Here is a 20,329-nt window from a genome sequence, read left to right as displayed (position 1 = left end):
ATAGTCTTACATTTACAACCCTTAATCTTGTGTCAACTAGCAATTACCACTACTAATGTCAAATATGAAGTAGTATTATTCTTCACTTCTAACTGAAAGTTTCGTCACTCAGTACCATGGTTTGGTGTTATTCCTATTTACTTAGAAGTGAGAGATCTTAGGTTCGAATCTTGTGGATGACGAATTTAATACCAAATTAGGCTGTGAATTGTGTAGCTTAGCCGAACTCACCATCTATTTGGTGTAAAAATATCAATGTACTAAAAAAAATGAAAGTTTTAAGTTCAACTTGCATGCCGCCTCAATCTTCCATCCCCTTAAAATAACGTATCTTCTTCCCTTTCGACTGAACTAGAACTATGCTATTAGGTAAATCCTCGCATGCGACAAAACCAGCTTGAAATTGTATGACGAGTTCAAAACGCACGAGCCATATACATTTGTGGAATTTTCCTACGGATAATATCGATTTTCCTTCTCAAGTTTTCACAAAGTTAGAAGGATGAACATGTACCCACAGCCACAAGTCTCCACTTTGATTCAAGACCAGGGAGAACAAAACGAGTTCACTGGTAGACAATGTTCTTAAATACTTTGGTTGACAACTTTACAACAAAGTAAGCTTTATGGGATATGGACCTCTTTTTAATGGCACAGATGCTAAAAACGAAAGAGACGTTACTGGAGAATTTGGGTAGGGATGTTTCGATAGCCTCACAAATTGTAACAACAAGGACAGCAGCATTGATTCTGATTTGATCCAAGCTGCTCATTGTTCTTCCACTAGGGTTGTGGGAACAGATTCATATTCTTCAGATCATGCGTGTTAGTGGATGAATTCTCAATTGCGGGAATCTATAAGCTCAGTGTTAGAAGAATAAAGATGGTTATTTTTGTATCAGTGATACTGAAACCTATTATATTAGGATTATTATTGTCTTTAGAAAAATTAAAACTTCTAGGATGGTTTAGAAAGTAGGGGAATTTTCGTTTATTGGTAGGAGGACATTGCATAGTTCTCAGTTGCTAGGGACTATTTTTATAGGTTAATATTCGTTTTTCTATACTGCTCAAGTTCCAATGGCTATATGCTTTCTTTCCAAACTTACGTCCAGAAGTGTGGCCTCAGCCTCAATTAGGTTTGACAATTTTATGCACAATCTGTTAACATGATACAAAATGACACAAAAATATTAGGTTTATGGTCACCTCATTAAAAAATGGGATTGTTATTAGGTCACCCGTTAACAAATCAGATCATTGTTAGGTCACCCACTAAGATAACAAGTATATCACGTAAACGACCTGTTTGCCATTTCTAGACATTAGGCATGGCAATTTATTAGTTAACCCATTAATCTTACACGAAACAACATGAACAGTTAATGAGTCAGGTCGTTATCGTGTCATATGTAAAAACTTGTTAAGATAACGAATTTGGCACGACATGAATCAATTAAGATAACTGGTATGATACGAAAACGATACGAACACGACAAATATGACCCGTTTGCCAATTCTAGCCTCAACGAAGGGACTCTATCCAAGAAATAATTGTATAGTTTGCTGTATTAAGTATTACGTTATAGATGTCCATCTAATTGAGAAAATTTACCGTACAACAGGTGATATATATTTGTTCGTAACGATGAATTCTAATATATAATTGAAATATCCGAGAGTAATACTAACAAAGTGATCAACTCATGGTTGTAATAAAGAATTATGTATCTATACATTGGTAGCGTGACATATGACACATTTTCTCTCATCTCCTTATGTAATAGATTGACATAAAAGAATTTAGGTTATGACACGGTAGATTTTCACTTCTATCTCCTAAATAGTGCATACAAACACACCACAAGCTTTTGGCTTTGGGAGTTGGGTCAAAGTAACCTCCAAATTTGTCTCTTCTTAAACGATAAGGATGATGCCTATATTTTTATAATTTGGTAAGCAAAAAGGTAAAATTTGTGATGAATTGTTTGTTATCTTATAATTTTAACATAATTTTTATGTTAATCATAAAATATTACGTTAAAAATATAAGGTGACAAAATTTACGTAAAATCTCAGTTTGACAGAGTATTGTCGGCAAAGCTTATGCTTATGCGGACCTGCGGAATCAGATTGATAGATTGATGGATGGATGGAAGGAACAAACTTTTCAAGACTTGCAATCTCTTCATCAAGTGTGTTCAGTGTTCAGTCTAATCGAGTATAAACGCCGCAAATGGTCACATCACACCCCTCCTCCGTTGATTATCTTGGGTTTTACATGAAACGGGTTGGTTATTTGGGTTTCTCAGATAATTCGGGTTGGATTATTCGGGTCTGAACAATTTCAAACTGGACCCTAGAAATCTCAGTTCAGCTCTTTGAATTGGGGACTTTTCGGGTCTGAACAATCCTAACCAGAAGACCTGGACAAGACGAAGGAAGAGACGTCCAACTATTTGTGCTGCCCAACCCAGCAGCTTTGTGTTTGGAAAATTAGTTTATTTATTTATTATTATTATTATTTATGGTTTTTCTTGTGGGCCAAGATTAGGGTTTCTAGCCCGTTAAGAATTAGCTAGGGGTTGATTTAGTGTTTTATTGGAGTGCCTGTATTCATTTATTCTCAACAGTCTGGTAAGATGCAGTATGACGGGTTATGCAGTGTTTATTTGTTTTCAATTAATAAAGTATAACTCATGATTTTATATTTTGTTTGTTCATTAACGTATCTCTTGATGTTAAACTGTTTACACCCACTAGGGATGCATCTTGAGCCGATCAACCTGAATTTGCACATGCTCAATCCGATTTTAAAAACCAACTAGGTGGGTGAGAATTAAGTAAAAACCTGTCACGAACAAAACCCGCCAAGGAAATAATACTATAGTAGAAGAAAAAAAGAATATGATTTACTTGGCACACGTACTTAATGATTTTATTCCTAACTTGCATAAGATTCCATCGATTGCTTTGCGTTGTTAATTTGGAATACCACCAAAGTTTGCATACCGTAGTCAAGTCCTCCCTATGGAGACATGAAAGTTAAAGGAGATGATTGATCTCAAACAAGAAATATATTCATCGATAGCAAATTCTGAATTGTCTGGTAGGGTGAGAAATCAGAGAGAGTAGCATTTACACAGATTTATGAAAACTACGGGACATGATCCGAAACGAATCGAAATTTACAGGGCATTTACCATTTCTACACAGAATTCTTTTACTGCAATACCCCTCAAGAAGCTGTTCTCCATTGCAGCTCGAGTTGAAGCCGTCCATTCTTCGAATCTATCAGATCGTATTTCTCATTGATTCTTCTATTGGTAACAACATCCGCCAAGTCTATGTCCACGTATCCAAGAGTTTCCTGATCGGAAGGAAAAACACCAGAGGGTTATTTCATAAACGCAAATATAAATAAGTTGAATGTGTTTCAACTGTGTTACCTTGGGATGCAACAGCCCCATCCTTGAGGAGTGGCTAACCACTTCAGCATGAAGCCTCTCCTTTTTCGGTGGCTCTTCCAATATAAACTGAAACTCCTCTTCCCATCTTGGATCCCGATTTTTCTTGACAGGCTGTGTCAGTTCCCAATGAGATTGTAAGTAAACATACAAAACGTTTATAGCCAAGTTAAACTTTGAAATTCCACGATCACATAAAATGAACGGCATTCAATCGTTTCTTATTGTATCAGCATCATGGAGGGAAAACCCATGACACTTGCATAACAGTTCGGGAACAAATTCGTCTATTCATCAGAAGTTCTTATCCGACACATGCATCAGCACCAATAAAGTGATTTCTTTCACATATACAGAAAATAAGACTTTACTATTTCTTCTCATCTTTCAACTAACTTAGAATGCAAGAGTCTCCGACTAAAAAAAAGCCTCCTTTCCTTGCTACGGGCCTTTAGCATGCAGTAACTATAGTTTATAAACAAGTAAGAGGAAAAACGGAGAAAGGACAAGGACACCGAGGGACTTATGTACCTTGGTTCTTTTCTCTTCGCCCCTGAAAAGTATGCGCACTTGTGGGTTAGTGTGGTGCTTTCCTTCCACATCTTCAGCTTCATGGACGGTAACTACAAGCGCACCACCAGTTGCAGGTGTTCCTTCAGGAGCCCTTTGTACAGCATTTGGATCTTCATCATCTTTGGGCATCTCATCCTCCTTAAAGGGTTTATAGATCAATTCCACAACAAGCTGTCCACGTGACTTGTCATTTTGAGCATCATTGAGGTCCATGCTCTTCAGTATGTCAAGAGTCATAACTTTAGGCTCTTCAGGTGTAAGTTCTTTCAGTGGAATGACATTTATACCCATTTCGTCATGCTTGCCAATCTAAGAAAAATTAAACCCACATTATTATACGCGTAAGATGATAAATGTAGAGAACTAAGGGCACAATGTGGCTTCTCGCTTATGTGTATTTCTATCCATCCTGGAAAGAAAGAAAACCATGCTAAAAAAAAGACGTATCTACTTTCTTTCACATTTCCAAACAAAGAATCATACCTTTTCCCAATCATAAACCATCAACTCTAATGCTTGAGTCTCTAGGTCTCTGATTACGAAATTATACTCTTCATTCCATTCAGGGTTCAAAGTGCCGTGTTTCACAGTTGTTTTCTTTGAAGGAAGCTTGTCCTCAGTGAGCTTGATTTTCACATATGGATCTGCTCCTCCTAATAAATCTTTCTTTTTAAGCTTCATTGCTTTAAGAACTTTTATATGCAAAATCCCAACAGGCTTCCTCATAGCCCTGACAGAATTAAACAAAATTATTAGGTCACAACAACCAACTTACACAATTACTCGAAACAAAACAACATGACACATACATTGTGGGATCCATGATTTGTACTTCTAGGGCTTTGGGCCATAGGTACATGTTTGCCACTTGTTCTTTAATAAGCTCCTGATGAATCAAAACAGAATAACAAAAGTAAGCAAGATGGCGTTGAGAAATTCAAGTTTCATGTAGAATATTCTATAAATAAGTAATCTATGCATCTTGGTATAACATATATACTAATCATCCTTCGTATACGATGTAAACACAAACCATATCACTGCTTTAACCTTCGCAAAAAGTAAGAGATGCTACCTGGACAAACCTATACAGGCCTGGAATAGCCATAGCATCTGCTCCAACCAGTTTTAATCCAAAGTCAACATGCGGCTGCAAATCATTAATAAGATAGCTGAGAAGGGCAAATAGAAAGGAAGACAAAATGGAAGTAAGGAGACGGGGGAGACGTGACACATTATAGACACCGCAACAGAATTATAATTCTGAGGTTGTCTATGCGGGGGTGGTCATGGACATCTAATCCCAGTATACATCTCTAATAGTCATAATTACAAAAATTGAGCCTTTTCGATTAAACTGAAGTCATATAGAATGTACATCTGAAAATGACATTAAATATAACACATTTCCGACTCTGGATTGTCAGGTACCAGAAAACCAAATCAATGTAGTTATATAACATACCACGTCCCTGACTACCAACTAGTTTTCCGCTGTAATACAATCATCAAGCATGTAAGCAATATGAAAATGGAATCAGTACCACACCTTCTCCATCAGAGACACGAAAATTTTTGAAAAACAAGGAAAGGCAGAAACCAAAGGCTTCAGGCTGATGCGTGGACAAGCAAACACTTGCAGATCAACCACCTGAAACAATCCAAAGAATCAATGCTTCATTCAAATCCAGTAATAAGTCTCTCGTCTTAACTTTTATTCAAAGTATTAGTTCATGTGTGTGCATGGAATAGGCAGACCACCGCTTGGGGTAGTGTGTGTGTGCAGGCATACTGAACTTTAAATATACTAGTTCCTTCATGGAACGTACCTGAACCGTGGCTTTCAAACCAAATGCTTTAGCTGCAACAAGGATGTTAGGATTGCCTGCCCACTTCAGTTGTACCTCCATTATCAATTCCTTCTCACCGGTAACATACACTTTAATTCCTGCCATATACAGAAAAACAAGAAATGAGCACTACGCACGAGTATTGCATAGCAGGGGAAAACAGAACAAAGGTTTAAAATAAGATAAGATGGAAATTTTAAGGCGGATATCATCTTGTTCACAGTATACTATGTCAAGAAATTAACAATAACAACACAAAATAAAAAGTGATAAGTAGCATATAACCGATGGGTGGGATCGCGAAAACAGAATGCAGATCCAAAATTGTGTGCGTGTAAGAGAGGGAAAGTAAGAGGATCAACTCAACCTTGAAAAGTTGGCGGTAGGGTACCCAAGGAAAGCGCTTCAAACTCGACGGAATCAATTTTGTATTTCGGAATTTGCTCAGCAATAATGGGTTTTGCTATGGTCCTCGCAGTTTTGCAAATTGCCTAAAAACAAATTCACCGCCAATACTCAGTACAAAAGATTAAGAGAGAGTCAACCAAGCAAAACACCCCTGGAAAATATGCGAATACTGTTATAATATGTATGCATTACCTTGTCCAGGTAAGGCCACATGAGCTCAATAAATTTGTTGAGCCAGTCAACCTTCACAGAAACAAAAATCCTGATAAGCTTCTCTTATGGCATTTGTAACACCAACTCAAGAAAATCAATTTGCAAAAACCAAAATTTCGAAAAGTGAACATACACGATCATAGTCTGGATTTTTCACCCACATGGGTATCTCCGGAAGCAGCCTCTGCAGAGTTTTCGAATCTTGCTCGACCAATGGACGAATTGCAGGATTCTGGGTTCATTACAAATCAGATATGTCACAAAAATTGACATTTGTTGAACCAAAACACAAACATTATCAGCAATCAGCCGAGCAGTAATCCACTAATAGTTATAAAAGAACCGACCTTGACATCAGTTGGCTGGAAGTAGATGAAGACGTAATACCCGATCACAAGCCCAGTTGAAGTTCCAACTCCAAAACCCACAAAACCCAAAATCGCACTCAGAATACCCATCTCAAATCCGCCCTCAGAACCTCAGACCACCCCAAAATCCCACACTACTACACAAGAACAAGACTGTAAAAACCGAGTACGATTCAAAAACACCTCTCCAGTTCCACTCCTTCCTTTTCCTACACACCAAGACTACAACATGAAAAACACAGTAAAAAAAAACCTGTAAAAATCGCAGAAAAATGATCACATATCTGAATTCCCGTAAATTGTGGAAGACCCAGAAACCAAAAAATATTTTGTTTCTGCCGCGTGGAGAAGGAGTGGAGAAGACGACAATGCTTATCTGAAAGAAGCAGATAGGAGCATTAAAGGGAGGCACTTATTCTTGGTGGGATGCTCTGCTCTCTCTCTCTCTCTCTCTCTCTCTCTCTCATCAACGACCACTGGATCCGATTCCAAGCAAACGGCTGGCGTTTGTGGGGTTTCTTCTCATCTGTCTCGAGTGTCGGTAACGTCTAAGCGGTTTATTGGCTCGCTCTCTCTCTCTCTCTCTCTGTCTCATCTGTACATATTTTTTACAGCGTTACGAGATTATTGTGGGGAATGAATCATAAATTTACGGAATTAAAAGGGAAATAATGATTGGTTTCTATTTTGCCTTTTTGTCCTTCTCCCTCTTTTGTTCTTTTGTCCTTTTTATTTTCTTCTTTTAACCGTTTCAGTTAGTACTTGCTTTCCTTCTTTGTCCACAATCCAGGGAACTGGGTCCGCAGGATTTTAGTGTCCGGAGCTTAACGGTCAATTTATCTGATTAGTGAGTAAAAGAAATCAAAGTTGTTGGCTTGTGTGTGGTGGTTCAGAAAAATGAGTTAATAGAAGTAGTTGGATTCAATTTGTGCTGTTCAAATTAGTTGATCATTAGGCTTCGAACACTAAGGTCCGGAGCGGATCCAATTCCCACAATCCAAAATGCATATATATTTAGGAAGGAAAGTGAATATACACACATATTTTTACCTCTCAGACACTTTTGTTAATTTTTTAATTTTTTATATTGTTCTTCTTCAATTATGCAATTCGATAGCGAAAACAGAAGAAGGTTGTGTAAAATGTAAAAATGGTTATGATCTTCTTCAATCCATTTAATTTGACAGTCGAAAGTTGAGAGGATGTGTGAGAAGTAAAAATGGGTGTGATCTACTTCAATTCATTCGATCTGACAGCCAAAAATTGAGAGGATGTGTGAAAAGTAAAAATTCGTGTGTGGATAGCACTCCGCATTTTGGAAAAATTTTAGTATATTTCAGAATATTTTATAGTGTGCAATCCATACACATATTTTAACTCCACACAACCCTATTAGTTTCATCTTTTGATATCTCAATTTATTCGATCTAATGGCTGAAAATTGAGAAGTGTGTGTGGAAGATAAAAATAGATGTGTTGATAGCGCCATCCTATTTTATACTCAAGAGTTTTAGAAGGATTAGTGTTTAGGATTAAACAGTGTTATTGCCTTAAAAAACACAGTGCTTATGTGAGATTATTCTTCGACCGAATGTGTTTTAGGTTTCAATATTTTTCTCCTTTCAGTTTAGTTTAAATTAATAGTATCACATGTAATAAAAAAAAATGAACTCAAATTCCAAATGCAAAAATATATATTCGTATCAACGGAGTTACAAGCTCGTTTGATTTATATAATGAATTTGACATTACAAAAGTATGAGTGTAAATGACATTGGCATCACCAAAATATAAGAATAAATAGCAAAGAGAAAAGTAGGTTAGCATCAAGCATTAGTGCTTGCCACGAACAAATTCTCCCCTTTTATGAATTGTTACTGGTTGTAATTACAATATTATTTTGATGAAATAGACAAACATGATTCACTTTAGATTGCGTTAGGTAGGTCCAAGAAAACTTGTGTTAAAGGCATCTAAATTACGTCCTTGTCTACATGATAGCTCTCATACAGGGTTTTTGTAATATATTTTACACCAAACTGTGGATTGGTCAACTTGAGAAATGCTAAGAGCGAAACTCTCAATAAACTCTCTGTCACTTCATATTTTTTATACATTATTTCATAATATTTGTAAGAAAATTGATGTTAATTTGTGAAGTGACAGGAAGTTCAATAGAGAGTCCGGTAACAATTTACTAGTAAACTATTTTTTTCTTTTTGAACAAGCGATTCTATTTACATTAAGGAAATGAAAAAATAAGATAAATTTGATACGAGTCACTTTAGATTGTGTTAGGTAGGTCCACATAAAACTTGAGTTAGAGGCATCTAAATTACGTCCTTATCTATATGATATCTCTCATACAGGTGTTTTGTATTATATTTTACACCAAACTGTGGATTACTCAACTTGAGAAATGCTACTTGGTCTATTTCAAAAGCGATACTCCTAATAGACTCTCTATCACTTCATATGTTTTATATACTATTTCATCATATTTCTAAGAAAATTGACGTTTTATTTGTGAAGTGACAGAGAGTCTAATAAAGAATCAGTAGCAATTCTCTACTATTTTTTTTTTTAAAACAAATGATTCTATTTACATTAAAGAAATAGAAGAATAAGCTAAATCTGACAATAGCTAATAAACTTGTGTAGGTTCAAAGCAAGAAATCGTTTCAAATATCTTTCCTAAATTCCTATGTACGTGTCATTGTGCGATAGTCACAACTCACATGAAGATGGTTGAACAATATATTATTAAAGATCAAGATGGAGATTAAAATCTTTAGAATTTCTGAACTTTCTTTTATTCCTGCGTTGAAGTGTCAAATTTTACTTCCGACATCTGCCATGTATCTCTTCTTTTTTTTTTTTTGCTTTTGTCAAACTGCCATGTGGCTCTTGATATTTCATATAAAAACAAACTTTTGATTTGTGGTCACGCGTATTTTGTGGTGTCAAAAGCCCATGGAAAACGACATTTTTGCCGACTGCAATAGTTTTACAGGAAGGATTCCTTTAGATTTTGTGTTGTAGCTGTTAGATCAAATTTCAAGAGTTTAAATTATTTGATAAGAAGAATTAAGTGGAAGAGATTTGGATAGGACCCTTTCCTGTTTTACAGCCAACAGGATCCTCTTCAGATCTTTTTGGTGAGGATCTTAGGAATATGTGAATCGTACATGTTTATTGTATAACGTGCGATCAGTTTTTATCAAATGTTGTTCATGTTTATTTTTAAATAAAAATATTTAAAATGATTTCTGACCGTACGATGTACGATAAACGGACATGATTCACGAATCTCCAGGATCCTCACAAAGAGAATTTGAACTCGTTTTATAGTAGCATTTAGTCAATTTAATTAATAATAAAAGATTAAAAGGTCAATCAATTTCTCTTTCAATTCAATTAAAAAATTTCATAAAAAATGAGATGGACCGAGTCGACAAACACTGTGTGTAAATATAAAAGATTTAAAAAAATATATATGAAAGAGAGAAGTTGGAGAGAAATGTGGGAATTTTATTTCAATTTTTATAAATTAGGAACTCTATTATCTATATGTTGTGATGACATGTGAACTCTATCTATATTTCAATTTTTATAAATGCTGGAACTCTATTATCTAATTTTTATAAATTAGGAACTCTATTATCTATAAGTTTCAAGCGCAAAAGACATATTTTCTTTTACCCCTTTTATATTACCAAAATATAAAAAATTCAAAACTCTTTTTAAGCTAATTTAAAATTATTTTTAAAATAATTGAAAACGCATTTTGTTAAAATGTTTTTGGAGCTAATCTAGTAAATATGCAAGTGTATCCTAAAAAGTGACACTCAAAAACATTTAAAAAAAAAAAAACTTTCAATCATTTAAAAGGCACTTCTAAACATGCCAAAAAATTTAGATGTCTTTATCCTTAACTAAACTAAATTTAGATATTTAGGGTCACTATTATTCTAAACTCTTAACTAAACTAACTGTCGCTTTTGAGGGGGCAGACGGTCTTTACCCCGTCGTTTGCAAGCGTGTCAACATCATGCACCATATTGTACACAGTCCATAATTTTAAGTCACACAAAGCATATATATGTGGCAACCTGGAATTAAACTACAAAGGAAATGTTTTATCATGAATATTGTAATAACGGAATATTTTTATTTACCATTCTCAAATGATGGTGATGTTCGTTATTCTATTTATCATCGTTAGATGAGTTTAAATTTTGATATGTGTGTAGTGGATATACGCATATTTCAAAATTTCAACTCATCTAACGACATCTAAAACGATAAAGAAGATGGTGAGCATTACCATCATTTAAGGATGATAAGCAAAATTGCACACTCGTTATAACATGGGATGGAATCTTCTCATGAGACAAATATCTTATGTAACCCATTGTCTTAGTAATGTTTTTGATAAATTTCTTTTTTTTTTTTTTGCCACAAGGGATAAGTTATTTACAAAAAATTTAAGAACGTGTTGTTAACTTATCTTAAACGTTGTCAAACTCACTACAAATTTACAATGATGAAAATTGTTCATACATTTGTATGAGTCGAACATAAGACTTCTTATAATCAAGTGCGGACTTAAATAACGCTAGACCAATTGATAACCAAGTTCAGTTTTACAAAAAGATGTGACAACCTTGAGAAACAAAATAGACAAGTTCAAGTTGTGCAAAGGTAGAGGGGAGAGTTGAGATCGGTTTTACATATGTTGGGTTTTGGTAGGCCTTCAGAGGTCTGGGCTTAGAGCAAGGAAATAAACCCAATTGAAAAATAAAAAAGTGGGATCAATGATTGGACTGGGCTCATATAGATTACCTTACCTATAAGCCCAATGAGAAATGTAGTAAAATTGAGAAACCCTCAATTTCACTCAACATTTCTCAATTATGCTTCAATTGGTTGTGTTTTGTAGTGTGAAATCATTAATGCTTAGACTTTAAATTTCTTGCGTCGAATTGGTTAATCATAGATTTGAATTTCTAAGTATTAAATTTTGGACGGAGCTTGAAATCGAAATTAAAGCTCTAAAGAACAAATATGAGCTCGTTTGGATGTACTTTTAAATAACTGAAAATACTTTTAGAGAAAATATTTTTGGGTTTCAAAAGCACTTAAAGTGTTTTATGCAATAAGCACCAGTTATGTGCTTCTTTCAAGAAACATTTTAAGTACTTTTCCAGGATTTATTTGCATTTTTATTAATGATTAGTTCTAAAAACATATTTACCAAAAGCGGTTTTAGTCATTTCAAAAACACATCCAAATGAGCTCTATATATATGAAAACTCAACGTTTGTAAGTTAACATTATTAAAATCGAAAAAGAAAATGGGTAGAAGTGAAGTTTTATGAAGTGGTTTGGAAGTGCATTAAAAAAATTATTGAAAGCGTTTTTTGCGAAAGTGTTTTTGAGTTCCAATTCCAAAGCACTTGCATTTTTATTAAGAATTGGTAACAAAAACACGCAAAAACGCTCTTAGTCATTTTGAAAACACTTTCAAACGAGCTCAATGTTATTTGGTTCACTTGCATTTTAACCAAAGATTAATTCCAAAACATTTCCACCAAATGTTTTTATAGTCATTTTAAAAGCACTTTCAAACAAGCTCTATCTCTCTTTAAAAAATACACGATGGGGGTAGAGGAGACTGAAATACTTCTATGAGTCTTCATGTTCCCCAATAATAGACTGCCATGATAAAGCCACAAACTGATATTTAAAAAAAAAAAAAAATACAAAAAATGGTTCTATGTCAAATTTCAATTGTGCAGAGTATATAGAAGGAAATACAGTCGTGACATCTAGCTAGATCCAATCTGTAAAATGGAGATAAAAAGACTTTAATATTTTTAATTGAGAAGTTTGGAGTTGACCATTCTTTTAAGACACCGACCTTTTGATTTGTGAGTGATAATTGTAGTTGATGATGATGATGATGATGATCACCCTTTATGTCATGAACCAGCAACACATTTTTTACTGTCTATTTGCCCTAACTTTTGTTTACATCAATTTCATAATATGGCAAGTGAGCTTTGTTATCATAAATTATATTAGGCGACAAATCTTGAAACCAATAATCAAAGGCCGCCTAAACTTAGGCATGTGTGTGTGTCTGTCTATATATATATATATACACACACACACCATACTATATATTTGCATTTCAGCATATATACAAAAGAAGAGTCTTATAATTTTTAAGAGTGGTCGGTGCATGCATGGTTATAGCTCACGTCACTGGCCAATATAATACACACACACACACACACACATGTGGACTAATGTGACACGTTTCATATTATTTACATATATCATGTATGTGGATCGTCGTAAACGTATATACGTATTCAATTTGTAGTTTTGTAAAATACATGACGGATATGTATGTGAAAAAATATGTGCGGGTATTATTCAGCAACTTTACCAAGAAAATATTTTTGAAAAATTCGGCCACTATTTATGTAAAAGGTATATTTTTATTTATTCAACAATATGTGAAAATACGTGAACATTGTATGTTTATTAAAAAATGCATCAAAATAACTTGTATTAAACATAATAAATGTGTACTTATGTGCATCATGTATACTTTGGAATTATATATATATAAAAAAAGGAATTTAACGAATCCTTAAAACGTGTACGAAAAACAGAAGTATTTTTGAAAAGTACATGTGTACGTACATATACAATATGCATATTATACATGAATTTACTATCTATGATCCAATTTAATTAGTTATGGGCTTATAGCATTGTTAATCACCATTAAAATTCACTTCCCACAATTGCCATTAGCTTCAGAACTTGGCATGTGGTATAATGGGATGGGGATAGGGTGGATGATCGAGAAGGCACCAAAATTTGCTTTCTAAAGTTGGTGAGTTTGCTGTATGTAGAAGCGAGAAAGAATATCTCTATCCCCTTTTTTTTTCTTCTTTATTTCATTCAATTATATTTCGATCTTAGTCAATATTAATTAGCACGTACTCTGGACCGAAAAGACTACATAAATGCATGTTTATATAATATAAGTATTGTATGATTTGTATTAAGATTTTATGGCTCGTTAGTCTGTGTTTTTATCTTCAAAAGGTTACAATCACTCCGTAGTAATAAATGCGGTTCAAGTACAAAGAACGTATAGGTATTGCATGATTGTCGTTTCAACTCGTGCCGTTAGATGTTTGGTCAAATCCTATAACAAAATACACCGCATCAACATAGCATTAAGTTACAAATGTAACTCCCAGGTAATTGACCACTAAATAAATATAATAAGGCAGAGAATAATTAGAGTGCAGATGGAAATATTCATGCGAAGTGATTTTTAATTATTATTTTTTACTTTCTACGCACTTACATTTATTTTTCGTTTCAAAATAGGACAATGATAGTAAAGGTAGGGCAAACATGTATGATAAAAGCTGTTCTCTTAGGTATCGTTTGATATGCAGACGGGACGGGACGGAACGGGACAGGACGGAACGGAACGGAGCGGGAGCAAAGATGCCCTCGGATGGAAACAAGGAGGAAGAAGAAGGAGACGGAGAAGTTATAATTTTGTGTTCCACGGATGTGGAACGAGTCGTTCCAGGGAGGTGAGGTGGAACGAAAATTCACCCAAAACTAGTCCCGTGGAACAACTCGTTCCACCCGTTTTAGGCGCACCAAACGTGGGACGGAACACCTTATCCCACTCTGTTCCGTCCCGTCCCACGTATCAAACGGTACCTTAAGGAAGAGGATCCACTCATTCTTTTCTCCACTCAAGGGGCCAACGTGGACAGTACTGTTATTAGTACTAGGACAATGCTATTTATACATTATTTTTATCCTACACACATTATTGTTAAATTTTTTTATCGTTGATCTTCTTTAATTAATTTGAAATGATGAGCCTAAATTTAACAAAGGTGTGTGATGGACTTTGTGGCGAAATCATTCATCTAGCTAGCCTAGCAATCTATGTATAGCTACTCGACAATCTGGACGTTACAAGTCATCATATCTTGTTTTGAAAGAAACTGCATGCATGACTAATTTTGGGCACACAATATCGAGTCACGAACTGAACATATGGCCTTGGATGGCGCTCAATATGGAAATTAAATTAACATTCGAGTCAACTGATGTACCAACCCTAATTAACTTTCGGTGCTCAGGATTATTGAATCTGGCTTCATCTGCCCTTTAAGCCCTAAACATGTACTTATCCCAAATAGGACAAATAAACACGACAATAATATGCATGTATGCATGTATATATGTATATATGTATATATGTATATATGTATGCCTGCATGTATGCATGTATATATGTATGCATGACAGATATTTTGGTAAGAGTATCCAACTATCTTAGCTGTTACATTGAGTGAAACTAGCGCTACGTGTTAGATTTTTTTGGTACAATACAAAAAACAAAAACAACCAGACAAATCTGGGTCTAGCAGCCTCTTATAGTTCTTCCTGAACAATGACAACCATACTCCAAAGAAGGACCAATTTCTGCTAATTTATCTGCAACATAGTTCCCTTCCCTATAAGTATGCTGAACCCTAAATTTGCCACCATGCATTTCAGATTTACAAGAAGCCACCAAGCTAAAGACAGAAAACAGAGAATCACAAGCTAACTTACTAAGCATATCCACTGTAATTTTTATAATCAGATTCAATAACATATAAGAAGCGCTACGTGTTAAAAATGATTGAACCTCTACCATTCTTCTCTCCGGTATACGTAGGCTGGAGGATGTAATTCAACATGGAACGTTGAAAATGTGGCAAATTAGGATCTCTCACTTTGTTCATTGAATTTTGGAAGATCTTGATCTCCCTCCCTGGTCATTGAAATTATGGAAGATTTTTCATTGTCAGCACAGCAGTTGCTGAAATGAGGCCACGTGTATAGTGCATGAACACGCGCGACGATGGAATGCAACCAAATTCATGGAATAAGATCTTCTTCGAATCCTCTTTGTATGAATTCAGAGAATCAATCAATCGTATTCGTTCATTATACATCGTGCGGCTAGAAATCTTTTAAAATTTTTAATTTAAAATTAAAGATAAATAGTACTTAACGAAAACTAACCGCACGACATACAATGAATGAATACAATTGATTAATTACTAGATCCCCACAATGAGGATCCGAAGAGAATCTTGTCCCAAATTCATCTCTATCTTCTTATGTTCCAGATGTCAACAAAAATACAAAATATCGATACGTGCCAAGTCTTATATATTGTAAACATTGCCAATCATTTCCCCCACAAAAAAATAAAAATAAAAAAAGGGCAACGGGAGGCTACCAACCTTCCTTTTTTTTTTTTTTTTTTACCTCTCCGCATAATGTTAGAGATACAAAATTTTTAAATCAAATTGTATAAATCAAATAATGTGGTTGTTAATAATTAAATTATTAATTAAATATCGATTAATGTGTTTACTTCATATTGATGATACATCATTTAGTGTACAAATTTTATCTGTAAATTTAGTCTTTATAGCGTTACTCCATAAAATTTGTTCTCCCTAACATAATCATTTTTTGTTTCTTATCATTCTCATTTTGCAACTTTTAACAATCATTACACTTGTGTATTTTATATTTATATATTTTGAAGGTAAGATTTGTGAAAAAATTAATCAAATTTAAAATCGTTTGATATTAAGTCAATATTATTAAAAACAATTAGTGTTTACATAATTGGCGACTATTATATAATTAAACGATTTTAAATTTTGTTAATTTTTAGCAAAATTAAACTTTAAAAGATCACCCAAAAAAGCAACGATACACATCATTGTACAAGACTGCAGGACGAGAATGAACGTCTCAAGGACAATATGAAAATATTCAAAATAGAAAGTTTCAAGTGGTGTATTGCCCTAATGAAGAAGAGTTGTATTCGAATTAGAATAAGATGATGTTATCGACACACCTATTTTTTACACATTATTCTCGATTTTCAGTTGATCGGGATTGCATGAAATTAAACAAGATCTATGGAAAAATTAACAAGAATATATGTAAGGTATAAGGAGTGTGTGAAAAACACTACATTTTAAAATAATAATCTCACTATGTGGAGGAAAAAAGATAATAACAAATAGAAGAATTAAAAAAAACTGCCACCACTTCTTCCTTCCCTACCCTGCACTTGAGGTCAGAGGGATGATTTTAAAACAAAGCTGGGACACCCCTAGTTAAAGACGTGCGTGGCTAGGATTCAACGAGTCCCTATCGCCCAACCAATTACGAGGAACCCAGACTTATCAACGGCCAGAGTTTCCCCAACGGCTCTTTCCATAGGCGGGATCCAACGGTGGAAGACGAACTGGCGGTTGCCGCCCAACAGAACAGTGCCCGGTCTTGGACCAAGTTGTAGCCGACCGCAACGGCTGTCTGTCAAATACCAGAAATCTAATAAGATACAAATCTTTAAATATTTTATAACACGTATAAAACGTTAAAATACAAAATAAAAAAAATAAATGATTAATTTCAGTTTATTACCTTAAATTTTCTTGATTTGCAACTTTTGGTACATGTTTTTTTTTGTCCCAGTTTGATACCTAAAGTCATAATTCTGGAACATTTTCATACATCTGTTAAGTTTTCTGTCAGGACCTCCGTTAATTGATAACGTGGCACTCACGTGAACAATGATTAAGCACTACGTGTCAATGTGGAGCCATGTGAATATTAAAAAATTAAAAAAATTAAAGTTTTTTCTTTCTTTTCTAGGCGTCCTACTTCCCTCAGACCTTCTCCCCTCTTTCTCCCTCCATTATCTCGTTTGCACCCACCCTCCCCGCACACCCACCATCTACCTTGCTCCTCTTCCACCTATATGGGTACGACGCAGGCCTCGACGCTGAACGGTCTTAATCTTGAAGCCCATGGTGACGGTGACGGGTTCGGGGGTTTCGAATACGGCGACGATCTGATGGGAGGAATTGGGTGAAGATGGTGGAGGAAAGAGAAGGGAGGGGAGGTGAAGAGGGTGGGGGTAGGTACCGTATAGAGGTTGGGTGGGTGCAAATGAGAGAAGGGAGGGAGAATGAGGGAGGGGTCGGGAAGGTTGAGGCAGGATGCTCAGAAATGTTTTTTTTTTTAATTTTAATTTAAATATTTTTTTTAAATTCACGTGAACCCATATTGACACGTGGCGTTCAGTTATTGTTCATGTAGGCGCCACTTCATCAGTTAACAAAGGTTCTGATGGAAAACTTAACGGATGTATGAAAGTATCCCAGAATTATGACTTTAAGTACCAAATTGGGACAAAAAAAACTTCATGTATCAAAAGTTGAAAATCAATAAACTTTAGGGTAGTAAACTGATATTGATCCAAAAAGGAATAATGTAGCCATTGGGGAGGAGAGATATTTTAGTGTGACTGGAACACAGAATTGTACATTATGTATCATTATAGAATATATGTGTTAAAAAATTAATAACCTAAAAAATAAAATTTCTCACTATGTATATAAAAATACGTGATGTATCATCCATATTCCGATTACAATAAAAAATTTCTCCTTGGGGGAGCATCGCTCTATAAAAAGGAGGTAGAGGTACAAAGCTAATTCAAGATTCCTCGAGGTAACGCAAAGTACTTTGAGATCTCTAATTCTAACTTCTATGTTAAGCTTAAAATTCCTATCTCGAATTTAATTTGAAATTTTCATCGTCTCTTGACGGCCTAAAATTCTTATATTTGATCAGTTTGTTTCAACTCGACGCGAGTTCAACTAAAAAGTATTGATCTAGAGAAACATTTTGATTTTGGTTCCTTGATTTCTCGTGATCGAAATCCTTTTTTGGTTCAGATTTACTGTAAATTTTTCTCAAACGTTTTCTTTCTTTTTTGTCACCAAATTTCTACAGAAAATCTTGCATATTAATCCAAGATTTTCACGGTGGCATATATTTTTGATTTTGTGATATATTACACTTCAGAAGAGCTGCAATTTTTGGCCGTGGAAACTGGAAACTGTTGTTGTAGAACAATCAATCTGTGCCTGCAAGCAGATGGAAATGATGAGAAGAAGCTCTGAAAATCTTGCTCCCATAAATTACAACATCCATGGAGGTCTCCTCCAAGCTCCTCCACCTTGTCTTTCTGTGTTCAACCACCACCGCTACCAACATCTTCAACAAGCGCAAAGGCAGCAGCACCAACACCCACCTCTCCTTCCTCTACCGGTTCCCAACAGACCACCTTTCCACCACCAGTCTCTGCCGTCTCTTCCGTTGCGTACTCGCGGCGCCTCCCATCCTCCCGCCACCAGGAAGACCAACAACATGATCACCAGAAGCCAATCTCTCACGCCGAAAAAGCCGAAATCGTCTAAGCCCTCCAAGAAAGAAGAAGCTAATAAGCATGACTTCAAAGCGATAACCGAGTGTTCGGTCATCGCTTCCACCAGCCCTTTAGGGCCCGATCCGAATGATCTTCCCAAAGATGTTACTAGGGTTTTATCATCATCCATTGGTAAGAGTCTCGGTGGCCGCCGCGGTCGTGGTGTGGATAAGGAGAAGTTTTCAGGTTACATTTTCACTCTCTCGCCGCCTCCGAGTAGCTTGCCTCTGCCGAGGTTTTCTCTGCAGCCAAGGCTTGGTTGCAACGCTGAAGCTGCAGCAGGGGTTGACGCTGGAGCAACCGACAACCTCTGCCGTCTTCTACGTCTCCGGTGAACGGCTGAGGTGGTTGGTGCTGTTGTGTTGGTAATTGGTGATCAAGGTTTGGTTTGTAGGTGTCATTTGTCTAAATAAGGGCTTGTGACAGGGTTAATTCGTGATAATCAATTTATCATGTAATCCTCTCCTCCTTTCTCCTTGAGGAAATTTATGATCTCACCACCTGTATTTTTGAATGGGGTGCACAAAAAATTACCCAAGGATGTTTTTCTTTTTTCTTTTCAAATTTGTTTTTCCTTTTGTTGGTCACCAAGGAATAATGATAAGAAGGTTTTATGACTTGGGAGAATGCCCTAAGGATGTTTCAAGTTTTTTGGTTGGGAAATTAGTCAAAATGATTGTTTTTCGGGTTCTAATTACGAAAGTGAGTTGAAAATTAGAGGATATGACAAACAAAATACGAATAGTACTTTGTTAATTGAAGTGAAAGAGAGCATTACAAATTCGTCGAGGCGGCTAAATAACCTATAAAAAATTACCCGAGGATGTTTTTCTTTTTTCTTTTTTCTTTTTTCTTTTTTCTTTTTTCTTTTTTCTTTTCAAATTTGTTTTTCCTTTTGTTGGTCACCAAGTAATAATGATATGGAGGTTTTATGACCTAGAAGAATGCCCTAAGGATGTTTCAAGTTTTTTGGTTGGGAAATTAGTCAAATGATCGTTTTTCAGGTTCTAATTACGGAAATGAGTTGAAAATCAAAAT

General features: G+C 35.3%; 2 protein-coding genes across 3 annotated transcripts; one reads left to right on the top strand and one right to left on the bottom strand.

Annotated features, from left to right (window-relative positions):
- Positions 1-3,064: 3,064 nt before the first annotated feature.
- On the bottom strand, positions 3,065-7,432 carry LOC137718328 (synaptotagmin-2). 2 transcript variants are annotated; one of them, XM_068457852.1, is made up of 13 exons: positions 7,133-7,432; positions 6,859-7,016; positions 6,645-6,743; positions 6,491-6,541; positions 6,258-6,381; positions 5,870-5,988; positions 5,590-5,691; positions 5,116-5,190; positions 4,850-4,926; positions 4,524-4,770; positions 3,999-4,349; positions 3,450-3,581; positions 3,065-3,370 (listed from the first exon to the last, which is right to left on the bottom strand). In XM_068457852.1, exons 2-13 carry the CDS (start codon positions 6,967-6,969, stop codon positions 3,239-3,241), a joined length of 1,620 nt encoding a protein of 539 aa, XP_068313953.1. In that variant the 5' UTR covers positions 6,970-7,016; positions 7,133-7,432; the 3' UTR covers positions 3,065-3,238. The 2 variants fall into 2 exon arrangements, with proteins under 2 accessions (XP_068313953.1, XP_068313952.1); XM_068457851.1 differs by having other exon boundaries at positions 6,859-7,013.
- An 11,105-nt stretch (positions 7,433-18,537) lies between these two features.
- LOC137716859 (uncharacterized) lies at positions 18,538-19,809 on the top strand. The gene has a single exon (XM_068456222.1). It carries the CDS (start codon positions 18,961-18,963, stop codon positions 19,624-19,626), a length of 666 nt encoding a protein of 221 aa, XP_068312323.1. The 5' UTR covers positions 18,538-18,960; the 3' UTR covers positions 19,627-19,809.
- Positions 19,810-20,329: the final 520 nt, after the last annotated feature.

Source organism: Pyrus communis, chromosome 15, assembly GCF_963583255.1.
Source record: "Pyrus communis chromosome 15, drPyrComm1.1, whole genome shotgun sequence".
Lineage (NCBI taxonomy): Eukaryota > Viridiplantae > Streptophyta > Magnoliopsida > Rosales > Rosaceae > Pyrus > Pyrus communis.
Note: the sequence above shows the minus strand (reverse complement) of the source record. Positions and strands in the feature narration are given on the sequence as shown.

What these genes read in the sequence shown, in the direction of transcription:
- LOC137718328 (XM_068457852.1), bottom strand. Translation starts at nt 6,969, where the DNA reads ATGGGTATTCTGAGTGCGATTTTGGGTTTTGTGGGTTTTGGAGTTGGA. An exon ending in TGTGGCCTTACCTGGACAAG is followed by an intron (nt 6,382 to 6,490) that starts GTAATGCATACA and finishes ATTTGTTTTTAG; the next exon opens with GCAATTTGCAAAACTGCGAG. An exon ending in CCTACCGCCAACTTTTCAAG is followed by an intron (nt 5,989 to 6,257) that starts GTTGAGTTGATC and finishes TGTATATGGCAG; the next exon opens with GAATTAAAGTGTATGTTACC.
- LOC137716859 (XM_068456222.1), top strand. Translation starts at nt 18,961, where the DNA reads ATGGAAATGATGAGAAGAAGCTCTGAAAATCTTGCTCCCATAAATTAC.